The sequence below is a fragment of the Cibotium barometz genome, chromosome 58 (assembly GCF_041138505.1).
Source record: "Cibotium barometz isolate CiBa-2024 chromosome 58, ASM4113850v1, whole genome shotgun sequence".
Taxonomy (NCBI): domain Eukaryota; kingdom Viridiplantae; phylum Streptophyta; class Polypodiopsida; order Cyatheales; family Cibotiaceae; genus Cibotium; species Cibotium barometz.
This window is the reverse complement of record NC_141103.1, coordinates 5,638,321-5,651,683: the sequence shown is the minus strand read 5'-3', so window position 1 is coordinate 5,651,683 and position 13,363 is coordinate 5,638,321. Positions and strand designations below refer to the sequence as shown.

Genomic DNA, 13,363 nt, shown 5'->3' with positions numbered 1-13,363 from the left:
AGAAAATAAATAATATGTGAAGAGTAATACTTACGGTCCTTGCTTCAAATTTGTTGAAGTTGTATGCTATCCCAATTTTATGGAGCAAGAATTCCCAACTTTAAGTGTCACAAAGCCCGTATAAGTGGTATGTGAAACTTTCGAGATTGATATGTTGAAGTAACCTAATTGTGCTTTGAGATGGTTGCCATTGTCCCAAAAAATTAATTTTGGTGAAACCCACTTTTGTAGTAATCCAAAATTTTGAATTTATGTCTTGGATCTTGGGAAGTCTTTGAACTTAGCCTGTCAAGTTGGAAGCCTTTGAATTTAGCTTGAAGAGATGCTTTTGTTGAGGGATTATAAAAGCTTGCAATATAAAGCTTTATGGCTTTAAAGCTTTTGTTAGAAGCTTTTTAAAAGCTTTAAGCTTTAAGCTTTAATACTAAAGCTTTTTAGCTTTAAAGCTAAAGCTTTTTACAAAAGCTTAATAACCAATAGCGCGCACCGTTTAAAAAAAGATAATGTAAATGGTAAAAATTGAGAGAAGAGGAAAAAAAGCATAAACCTTAAATAAACCAAATTAAATAAATAAGAGAGAGAGAGAGAGAGAGAGAGATTGAGTAGAAGTCACGTCGACACAAGAGTGGGTTGAATCTCCCCTAGGTAGAGTGCGGTCCTTGTAGCACTCTCCCATATTTACATGTATTAGAGAAAGCGCTTGCTTTGTCAAAAAAGACAATTGCAAAAACAAAGCATAAGCAAGTGCTTTTGTGTTTATGAGCGTGCAAGCTCTATAAAAATATAGCAAGCATTAATATAAAGTCTTGGGCCTACCAAAAGTATAAAATACTTTTTGGTATGTACAAAAGGTATGAGGCCTTAGCCTTACAAAAATATAGATGCCTAAATATGAAGCCATAAAGGTGTTCACATGTCTTCCAAAATATATCATAGTGGTCCACCAACACATGTTCCACCCATAATTAACACATAATTTGCCACTCATTCTTCGCTTACATCCAAAATAATAATAGTCAGTGCACACAACTGATTAAACACATTAATCCTGACCATAACACACTAGCTCACATAGCTTGATTAAACACATTAATCCTAATAAATGATATAAATAAAAGGCACATCCAAATATCCTAAAATAAAATAATGGGCGTCCCCAAAGAGGTTACGACTAACAGTAACCTCACGCCTCTTATACATAGGTGCATACTCAACATCAAGTTGAAGGTGGATGTCTCTTTTCTTACTTTGGGTATCCCATCTATAACTCCATTAATATCATCGATATATATAAGTAAATCATAACAACAATGACTCAAAATTAGGTGCAATAGTAAACAATATTGAACTTTAAAAATGTAATATTTATCTTAAAACATTGTGATAAAAGAATTAATATTACATATCATTAAAGAAAATATTTTGTTAAATCCTTCAAATAAACATAACATTCGAATCTATGATATTTAAAAAGATATCGAATACTAACCTCTATTGCTTTCTTCTTCTCTAAACTTGCAGTGTGACATGAAAGATTGAAGAGTAAGATGGTTTTTGGTTCCAACTCAGTGTCACCAAAAAACCAACACACATCTTTAATCATTTTTTGTCACCCTAATCTCTGCCACAAATAGAATATCTATCACCATTAATGTGTGAGAATGGAAGAAAAAGAGAGAGCTACCCACAAAGAAAGGAGGGAAACTAGAAATTCATACTATGAAGTCAATAGTATTTCAAAACACTAAACAAAAACATCGGATTATTGGAAACATACCTTGAAATAAAAGGACACACATAGAATTGCTCAAACTAACAAAATTTCAAAATACTGAGCTAGATTACAGAAGTTGTTCAAATCGGACAGGTAGTTAGAATATCAGTAGTATTAAAAGGTAGATTTTTTCCTAAACTTGGTCAGGGTACACAATAACAATAAAATATTTGATGAATATATTATAATATTAGTAAAACTTGTCCCAAAGAGAGAGAGAGAGAGAGAGAGAGAGAGAGAGAGAGAGAGAGAGTCAATATCTTAATATTATCTTTTGCCTCTCTTACCTACATGGAAGAGAGAGAAAGCTCTTAGACGACCCTTTCTTGAAAATTTTGTCTAATTTTTTTGATGGCATGACAAACCAATCTAGTTTTTCATGGCATGAAAAAAAAGGGGATTTTCATGGCATGAAAATCTCATGAAGGTCACTCCGGGTGGATTTGAGTTGACTATAATGAGACTAGGGAGAGGTAATTATGAATTGCAAATGTCCATCATCTTTCTCTCTCTTCTTCCACCACCTTGCCCATGACTTTCAATTGTAGCATATTCAACAAGCCATTGTTAGGATTTCTAGTTAAATTTCTCCATTAGCTCAACTATAGGTTTTGAAGTGAGATGTTCTTATCCATGAAGAATCCAATGGCCTTCCCCATCCTCCTAGCATGATCCATCTTCCTAATGTGATGCACATACCTTTCAATGTCATTAGAAAGATCATAGTTAATCACATGTGCAACATTAAGATGGCAAAAAAGACAACTCAACCTTGCAGGTAGGAAAATGATCATCAATCACTTCATCATCCCCTCACTCATCTACTTTTTGAGTTGCTGGAGGTCTCCAGATGATGACTTCAACAAATTCATAAGATTATGCAGGAACTTCCTTGGGGGGGGGGGGGGGGGGATCCATGGTAAATACCCAAGGTGAGATGGGACTGCTGCTGCACTGAAACTGGAAAAGGGGGGCTTGGTCTCCTAGATGTAGTTAACCTGGTAGACAGAATGGCTACCAAGTGGATATTGAGATGCATCCTCAATCCTTCAGAAGATTGGGCTTGGCTGATCAATAGGAACTTATACCAGTTCAAGTTTAAAAGACACCCCAAGTGGAAGAACCTTCTACCTCTCACAATAATGGCAAGCAAATATCCTATTAAACCAGTGGGTAGCCCCTTAGTCATCTCTTTATGGGATGCATGGAACTCAGTTAAAGGGGACCTTACCCTCTCACGCCACACTTTGGGGGATACATGGCAGAGACTCCATTTGGTGGCCAATGCTGCCTTTCCTCCCAGTGGAGGAGGCCAAGGCTGACTTTGCTCTTAGATTACACAATGTGGCTGAAAGACCATCATGCACGGGAAAGGTACATGCAAAGGAGGTAAAGGATTTGGACACCAAGATATCATAGTTGCACAAGAAGGCACAATCCAAGAAGGATAAGTTCAATTCAGGATGTAACTAAAGATACGATGCTGGTCAAAGCTCTCTACACTATGTAAGTCCTTCCTAATTTCTTAATATAATAGCCTTTTCTTTGAAAAAAAACCCGTATATATCACATGCATTCAAAGGGTAGTATGACAATGAGCCAATGAGCCTGCTTCATTTTTGGTTGGATTCTGCATATCCGCAATTGAGGTTTAAGCTAGGCAGTCACAATGTAAACATAATTAGAGAAAAAAAGATAGCAACAAACAATGTAAAGATTATGTCCCCATCCGCATTATGGTAAAATCCAATTTAAAGATTAGGATAAAACATGAAATCGCATAAGCCATTATGCCTGCAGGTTAAGCGGCTTAAGCCTATTGGGCCTTCCAAATGAAGTACACTGCATGCCACAAACAAAGAGCCAAAATTTGACATTCATACCCTTATAATAAAAGCCATGAATAAAGAGCCCATGATTTGACCATCCATTTCATAAGCCATGAACAAAGAGAGCCATAGTTTGACAATACATATCCATACCTCAAATAATTTGTAGCTACAAAATATATAGGCAACTCTGCATGGCTATACAGTACCTGGTTGCCAATGTATATATCATGGGCATTGTCACAGACAACTTACTATGGTGTGGAGCAAGCATATACTCAAAAAGAGGAATTATAGTGTGGAGTGTAAAACAATATTAATGGATTGGTCACAAGGTACCTTAGAAAATCATGAGAATTCAACTCAATGAATTCTGAGTGCAATGCCTGCAGTTGTACTATATGATCTCTGGAAAAAGCCAGCATGCAAGGTGGCAAGCCCATTGGTGCTTCTAGATTTCTTCATCAATGCATCTGAATCGAAGGTAGGTTCACTATTTTGATTTGGGTTCATGGATAAATTATCTTGGAAGAGACTGGTCAGCATTTCCTGCATCATGTCCACACTGTACTTGAGCTGCACCTGGCCTATGCTTTGCTTCAGCAGAGAAGCTAAGCTCTTTACATAAATCCCATATGCAGGCACCACTAGTCTCACCACAGCCTTGCCTATTCTCTCTCTCAACTCTGCATCTGGGATTTTCCAACCCTTGTGCCTTTGATATACCCCTTCAAAAGCCACCTGAAATGCCCTCACCCTCTGAAACTTCAATGTCACCTGCACTGTATTATCAGTACTACTCTTGGTATCCTTCAATGAACCCTCTCTGCCCACATGCACCTTCCCATTGATGCTTCCTTTTTGGGTTCTAATTAACGATCCAATAAATGATCCACTCCCAAGATTACTGCCACTTCTAGTAATCATCAGTGTTCCTCCCTTGCCTATGTCCACATGCCTGTTATTACCATTTCGGCAAACCATCGATGATCCTTCCATACCCATATCCACCTGCCCATCATTGCCACCCTTGGTACCCGCCACTGCTCCCTCGCCGCCTATATCCACCTTCCCATTATTGCCATTTTGGGTATAGTTTACCATGACTGCTGCAGTACCCTCCTTACCCAAATACTGCAAAATAGATGCCCATGCTTCCCTCTGATACTTATGAGCAAACTCCTTGGCTTTCTCCCTGTAACCTTCAAGGCATTCATCTCCCAACAAAGAAGCCAGATTCATGTTCTTGCTTAGTGTTACATGAATGTACCAGTAGTTGTTCATCAGAAAGAGGTAAGATAATGCTTGATCTTTTGTATCCGCCACTCCATCGATGATGCGCCGCTCCAATGACTTCAGCATGTGAAGAATTGCATGAGATAGCTCAAACCCATCTAGATTCTCCCCCTTTTCTTTCTGCTCAGTCGCGACTGCCTGGTTTAAGATGGGCTCATTGGAATCAGTGATCAAATTAGATACTGAAGTTAGGGTAGAGGCACAGAGTTCCAAAACCCCTCCATCAAGAGGGATACACTCATGGCTTTGCAAATCAACTTGAAACCTGAATTGCCGGAAAGCTTTCGATATGGCACACACTAAGAGCAACCGTACATCATGCAGCCTGTGCATCACCTCATTGCAGCTGATTTCACTAGCAAAGAGCCCTTCCAGAGTGAGTTTTACATCTTCCAGGGCAGCCACCATATCCAGAAGCTTGAAAAGTTTCTGAGGATCTTCTTGACTGCTTCTGGCAACCGCCTCACTGAACTGGAGAAAAGATTCCAGCCCTGCTTGCATGGAAAGCTTCCCAAAGCACTGCTTCCAAACTGAACCCTGCAATGATGATGAGAAAACTTGCTTGCACAATTCATACTCTACTGTGAGCAAGACGTTGATCAGCGCCTCCATGTGCTGTCTCCATAGCACTATATAGTTCTCTAGGTCCATCCAATCCAGTTTATCAATGGCTTCAGAAGTGCAAAATTGGAGGTAATCAGGACACAAAGTTTGCAAGCTCTCGTTGGCTTTAGAGCTTCTGATATCCTTGTAAGATTCAAGGCATGTTTTCGCTGCACCTGTTGAAGCCAATTTTTGTATAATTTCTCTCAAGGTTAAGACTAAGTGGGGGGATAGGGGCGGTGGGGGGGGCGGCAGCTTCACTTTCTCTGTAGAATTAGGTAGAGCAACAGGCAATGCAGTGATCATGCCATACTCAGTCAATATCGTTTTCCATAACCTTACAAGATGGTGTGAAGATGCATCTAAGAGCTCCAAATCATTGTTTTCTTCATGCAAGCTAGCTTGCATTTTCTGCAACACAGCTACAACCCTATTAAGCCTGGCTATCCACAGTTTGTCCAACAAGGAGCTTTTGATCAAGATTTGGACAGCTTCTTGCAGATGATGCAATGAAAGTCTAGATGATGTAGAACAGGTATCAGATCTAATGGCCTCCTCTAGTAGTCCAATATAATGCACATAGCTTTGTGCATCAATACCCTTTGGCCCTTCACCTACTGCACGTTTAACATCATGCTCTGCATCATAGCTCTTCACAAAATCAACTGCCTGGGCCAAGGCTATGTCAATCAAATCAGTAATTGTGCTGGATTTAGCATGCCATGAAACGACAGCACTCTCAGAATCAAACATCCTATAAGAAATGTTTCTAAGGTTAGAATCAGATTTGATCAAGCTGGAATGCAAATCTTTTGCTTTGTCTAAGCAGTTTTTCAAGTGCTGCTGGACCTTCAAAATATCAGGTATATTGGCATAGCCTAAGGAAAGATTTCTTGCTTTAGGACTAGCGACAAAGGCCAAGTCCTCATCACTTGCAACAGTGCAGCTTGGAGATGATATGCAGCTATGGAAATCAGCTGCAAGGTTATCATCCATTCCAAACTGCAAAGGAGAAACTGGGCTGCTATCCTCCTCCTCATGTGGTGCCACGTTGTTAATGATACACTTGGTCCTCCTGCTTTTCTTGTAATACCCATGATTAGTGCTAAACTCACTGTTAATGGTGGTGATCTCAACTTGAGCTGATGCAGTCCTCCTCATGGTGATGTGATTAGGCCCAAATCTTATTGCAATAATACCCCTTAAACAAGGGGTTTAAGTGCTAGATAACTTTAAGATTTGCTACTAATTCACATCTTGTGGAGCTAATGTGAAGCATAGGTAAGCCCAACCTGTCCTGCACAGTATTGACCAGTAATAATGATGAGAGTGTGCATAAATGAAACCATTAGTATGTGTTAGGGGACTTAATTAACTTGTATCAAGTGAAGACATAATTAACTTGTATTAAGTGAAGACATAATAAACAGGTATTAAGTAAAGGTGGTTAGGTGGAGTTCTTAACTTAAATTGCAAGCTGCAGGTTCAACTAAGTCAATAGCTTAAAAGCTATGAAATAACCGCATGATAATTATGATTACCTGATGATAATCTGCGGGCAAACAATCGAGCAGCATAGCTTGCATATGTTAACAAATCAGTTGACGATCTGTAAAAGGCCTCACCCGATCAAACCTTGCACTGTTAATGATACTAAGAAAGCAAGCCACTGCACGACTAATCAAGCTTGTTAATTAAGCACTGACACGAGCCCCACTTGTAATCGCCACAAGTGGAGCTCTGCTAATTATGAAGCGCCTGATAACAAAGATTATTAATGAAGCTGCAAAGGCCCGCTGAAGGGAGAAGAAGGCGGCCAAGAAGAATATGATGCGAAGCCAAGAATGTGATCAAGCATTAAGAATAGATAATTAGAAGAAACCAAAGTCTAATTAGCAGACAAATAAGTTGAGATAGAAAAATATCAAGAAGAGGGGGTAGTCGTCTCCGGTGGACCTATGCATGCGCGACAAAACAACGGCGGACATCCCCATGCGTGCGCCTTGCATGCAACTCTCGCCACACGTCCACGTGACCGCCCCTTGCATGGCCGCCACCTTTGGATTTATTGCACTGTAGACATTATAAAAACGCCATTTTTCGTTTTCAAGATACTTAAATAATAACACACCCCCAGTTTTTTTCCCAACTCAAAAAAAAACCTATAGTGTGTATCTTCTAATCGGAGTAAATGACGCACACCCAAATGTATTTGTATTCGGAAAGTCAATAATTAGGCATCGATATTCGTTCTTTTTAATATTTTTATCCCTTTTTTTAAAGTTTGATCTTTTAAAAACATCTTAATTCGCCAATGAAGATATAGCCTAGCGATAAGGTGTTGAAGTCCCATGCAAGGGGTGCTAGGTTCAGAAAACCTGCTAGCTGTTGATGTTGGCAGCATGGAAGCACACACACACACACGAGCACAAAAAGATCCTTAAAAAAATCATCTTAATTCGACAAGTTTGCAAGTGCTTGCACACCATGCACTTTATGAGTGTCTCTGTGCATCTCCTCTCCTTCAAACGTTGTTTTCCTTCATTTTTTCTCCTTGTGTGTGTGTCTCTCTTCCAATATCAGCACACAGGCTCTATGTTGTCTTAGCCAATATCCTCTCTCTCTCTCTCTCTCTCTCTCTCTCTCTCTCTCTCTCTCTCTCTCTCTCTCGTTTCAATCGAGGGGTCTGTAGTAGTCGATCTCAATTAAGCCCGATTGTAGGGGTATGTATGTAGGTGATGCATACAAACAAGGGGTATGTATGTAGGTGATGCATACAAACAAGGGCCATGCTACGTGCAAGCTTTGTGGTTTCTCAATAGTAATCAGAACACCGATTTAATATTATATACCAAACAACACCCCTTATCCTATGGTGCAAATTGAATTTCTCATGTTTTTTTATTAAGACTTAAAAAACAATTAGGTCACTAAGTATCTTTCAAGGAGTATGCACATCATTATTATTCAATGTTGTTTTTTAAGATTTAAAACAATAATTAGGTCACTAAGTATCTTTCAAGGAGTGTGCACAACATTATTATTTAATTTTGTGTAATGTTATCAATTTATACATGTATTATTTTGCAAAGTTTACATTTGTGATGTGGGTTACATTACTGGAATTTTGTGTGTCTTTTAAAAATATAAGTACTAGCTAGTACCCTTTAAAAAAAGGATGAGAAAATATATGTCCAACCCATTTTATTTATTCAAGATTCCTTGTTGTATATGCAAGCAAGTGTCCTTGGCTCATATGTACATTTTTTAAATTTAAAGATAATAGTTATAGTCTTCATAAAATGCATGTTATTTAATTAAACTAGGGTGTATCGCATTCCTAAAGGTAAGCTATGTTATGGGGGACTTTAACTAGCTCATTTTTTAAAAATTAAACTATAAATACACCCAAGTTGATGAAAATAGAGATATAATTATATAGAAAGATGTTTTTTTATTATTTTAAAAGAATCCTCTTTTCTTATATTGTTCCCGTAAATTTAGGAGCTTTGAATAGAGCTTTGTTTATTTTTCCTTATTTCCATGTTTGCTTGGAATTCGTTAAGAGCACTTTATGCAAAGAAATTTTTCAACTTAATAACACTCATTGTTACATATACTACTATTCTACACTCATTATTTGCCAATCTATGATTCCTTAACATTTCTAACATTAGCTACATATACGACTATTCTACACTCATTAAAAAGATGCAAACACTAACTAAAACAATAATTAATACCATTTTTTAAACACCAAACCCTCAATAATACACAAAATGTTTGCAATTAGTTTGAGATATACATATTTGGTGCATGTCCCATCATTATTTCTTTAGAAGTTTACAAGAAACTTTTTGGGTATAGCAAATAATTTTTCTCTAATATGCAAGGTGTCACAATACAAATTAATCACAAAATAAAACCTTTTAATTTTATTGACATTCTCAATTGTAAAATCTAGCAAGCAAACTTCATTTTATACACTTCTACAATAATAAAAAGAACGAGATTTTACTATAAACAACATTATGGTTTTTATAATATCGAAAAGGATCTAAAATTTCACCTTCCTAGGTCCACCACTTTTAAAAGCTCCTTTCACCTTCCTAGGTCCATCAATTTTATCAACCTTGATCACATCTACAACTAATTTCCTTGTTCTCAATCGTATTCTTGAAGTGCCAGGTTGCACATTATGGCTATGTTGCCTCCAAGATTAGATTACCATTGTAGGGTGGATGCATCTCGAAACCTATGTCCTGGACATGGCTTTTAAACTGGTTTTTAGACATTTGAAAAAGTCAAATTTCCTCTTTTTCTCCCACATTTTGTACGTTTAAAATGCCAAAAAACAAAAAATAGTTACAAGCAGCTCGTGATACACTCATTTCACCACCTCTCCCACATCTCTCTCTCTCTCTCTCTCTCTCTCTCACACACACACACACACACACACACACACACACACACACACACTTACCCACTCTGTCTCTTTCCATCTCCTCTATACCCTAAACCTATTGCTACCTTGTTGTTTACCTCTCTCTCTCTCTCTCTCTCTCTCTCTCTCTCTCTCTCTCTCTGTGCTTATTGTAGGGCCCTTACTGTTGTTTCACCACAACACACACACATACGCATCGGCCTTTCACTCATCATATATTCCCAAGCATTTAGAGGTAGATGTAGAAGTTCAACGTGCCTAGAGGGTTGCAAGTCATGCATAAAGTTTTCTACCAATGCAATCAAGGATTATCATGCATAGAGGAAGCAAGAACAACGTGCAAGGATGAAGTCTAAAAGGTACATGAAGAACACGAGCATAATGCAAGTCATGGTGCAGATGAGCAGAAGTGTCAAAAAATATGCAATGACGTTGTTCAATACTTTCATCAGCAGACCAAGGGTCTAGATGAGAAGACCAGGTTTAATATATTATCTCAGGTTCTCCAACATCGCTCCATGAAGAAAATTTCCACTAGTTTTCCAATATGGAACTTGTAAGATTTCTCCCCAGCCCCTCAAGATGTCTAGTTTCTTCCCTTGTAATCAATCCCCAGCCCCTCAAGATGTCTAGTTTCTTCCCTTGTAATCAATCCCCTTTTCAGAATAATAAAAGATCTTGTTTCTACCTGTTTTGGCCTAGAGAGAGAAAATATTCTAGAGAGAGGTAATTCAATTTTTAGATATCTTTGGATGGAAAAATATCCCTTCTTATTAAAATAAATTCCCCCAAAACAGAAGTTTAAAAAGAAGTTCCTAAGGTGCATTAGAAATAAATTACAATGTGCACAAAAGACCTTAGCCTAAGGGCCCCTTTTTTTAGAAAATTTTGGATTAAGGTCCAAACAAAGGTTTGACAAGCCAATGAGATTAATCCAAATGTAGGGAGGAGATAAATTGAAGAATAAAATAACCCCCCCCCCAAAAAATGAGTAAATGCTCACATAAGATGAAGAGTGGACTAAGGACCAAAGAAAAGAATTAAAAAACTGAATTTTGACACCTCAGTGTCATGTGGGGATCTCCCCTCATGAAGTAGGTTCCTTTTTCTCATCATTACTCCCAATTTTTAATCAATAAAATGAAATATTTTCATCTCTCCTCTCTCTTGTTTCAAATCTAGATCCAAAAAGTAAGCTGAACTGACCCAAAAATGGTCAAAACTGACCAAACTGATCTGGAAAATTCTAGAATCAGTTTGCTTGGTTAGAGGCTCACTTTTTCCTATAAATAAAATCCTCCCTCTTTGTAAAATCTTAATGGTCTTTATGCACTATTACTCTACTCCTGTCCCGAGCCATCTACATTGAATTTTTAATAATTCAATTGTTTTTGGCCTAATCCTCTCTAAAGTGAATTGGTGGCCACTATTGCTTCAAACAAGAGTAGAACCCTCAATCCCTCAAGCCAAAGGAGAGCTTACAAGCTCCATGTAAGCTAATTTTCTTACTTTGTTTACGAATTTTAATGAAAAATCTATGGTTTTCTTGATTTTTATGTTTTGCAAATGATTGAATTAAATTCATATGCTATGCCTTTGATGAAAAGGCCACCCCCTTCTCTTCTTTACTTCCAACCTTTCTTAATCCTAGAAAGATTAACTAAGTGATTAATTAAACTCTTCTTATTGTTTACTCTCTTGAATTTAGAAAATTGTGTAGATTAGAGTTCTATAATTCTAAATTGGGTTAATTAAGTTAACTGAAGAAAGATAAAAATGAGAAATGGTTAGCCATACAAAGGACGTTATGGCAAAATTTTCCAGAATTTTGTGAAAAAGAAAGTTTGTTTTTATGTTATTCCAAAAGAGTAATTCCCACCATTTTTGCATCTAAAAGAACTATTCTAATTACTCCATGTACATATTCACCTATGAATATGCATGGATATCACTGATATTAATTATTAAATTTGATTTTTATGCATAGAAAGATGCATAAAGGAATTTTTTAATCTTATTAAATTTAATTTTTATGCATAGAAAGATGCATAAAGGAATTTTTTTAATTACAAAAGTGTTATTCTTATTAAATTTGATTTTTATTCATAGAAAGATGCATAAAGGAATTTTTTTAAATTACAAAAGTGTTATTCTTATTAAATTTGATTTTTATGCATAGAAAGATGCATAAAGGAATTTTTTTTAATTACAAAAGTGTTATTCTTATTAAATTTTACGCCAGAATGCTGAAGGGAGCATTTGGTATATGTTTTTCTAAGGGAAGTTTGGTTGCAAAACAGCTGGCGGAGATTAGTCATTGACTAATTGAAGCGGGGGAGTGTTCAAAGGACAGCTTACGCGGCAAAGCCTGACCAGCCTCGGTATGGTTGAAAAATGGTGCGCTTCCGGTATGATGGATGAGGATCGACGAAGCGATCCCTGAGTGAAGTGCCAGGACACCTAAGGAGGATCCTGGAGGGTTTTGACCAGGAGATGAATGGGCTCACAGTGCCTAGGACACCCATGCGTATGTTGTGGAATATATGTATGATGGACGAAATGATTATTGTAATCTGTTACCGGATCTCGTTAGCTGACCAGTTGGTCTCAACGGAGAGTCCAAAAGAGTGATACTGTTTTTTGAGAAATAAGAGATTGGATGGAATTTTTGAGTTATGACATCTGTACCAATAACTGTTTATCAATGGATTATTTGATATGTTAAGGTTTTAAAGAGGAGTGTGTGCATATCTGTATTCGAAAGCAAAAGTTAAGAAAGGCATTCAATTTTGGGTGGGTGAGTAATTGTCTGGTTCTACCGATTCCAGTGGTTGGGTGGTGGTAACCCATGGGCCGGATGGGGTTAGGCTAGAATCAATGGTCTGGTAATAATTAAATTGAAATAATAGGAATACGCTTAGAATTCGAGTAGTTTAATAAAAACCTAAAGAATTTCTCAAATGAGTAGATCAATGGCCGTGTGCGTGACTTCGGTTAGGAAAAAAGCGTTGATTTCCTCAAATGATTAGATCAACGGTTGTGCCTGATTTCGGTTAGGAAAAAAGCGTTAAATTCTTCAAATTAAGTCAGTGATAGTTTTCCTTCTATCTGGTTTAATTACGTGAAAGATAGTTTAGTCTCTTGACCCCGTTAGAAAATTCGTTAAGAAAATAAAAGGTGTGGAATCATCCCCATTTTTCAGCAAGAGAAATTTTCCCGGTTTCGGTTTGGAATGACCACTAGATTAGTCTCGTGTCAGACATTTGAGGGCGAGGCCTCGAGTGGGAAACCCTGCCCTACGTAAGAGGAAGCTACTTTCGCTGTTGCTGCTAGCAACCAGGAATTCGGTGCGCGGAGGGGGCAGAGGGGTCTCACAGTTGGTATCAGAGCGCTGTTGTAAACTTACGAAATAGCAGT

General features: G+C 37.6%; 1 protein-coding gene across 1 annotated transcript; it reads right to left on the bottom strand.

Moving 5' to 3' along the window:
- Window positions 1–3,735: 3,735 nt before the first annotated feature.
- LOC147605822 (uncharacterized) lies at window positions 3,736–7,361 on the bottom strand. The gene is made up of 2 exons (XM_086792648.1): window positions 7,044–7,361; window positions 3,736–6,799 (listed from the first exon to the last, which is right to left on the bottom strand). Exon 2 carries the CDS (start codon window positions 6,661–6,663, stop codon window positions 3,967–3,969), a length of 2,697 nt encoding a protein of 898 aa, XP_086648774.1. The 5' UTR covers window positions 6,664–6,799; window positions 7,044–7,361; the 3' UTR covers window positions 3,736–3,966.
- Window positions 7,362–13,363: the final 6,002 nt, after the last annotated feature.

Coding starts and splice junctions, on each gene's coding strand:
- LOC147605822 (XM_086792648.1), bottom strand. CDS start 6,663: ATGAGGAGGACTGCATCAGCTCAAGTTGAGATCACCACCATTAACAGT.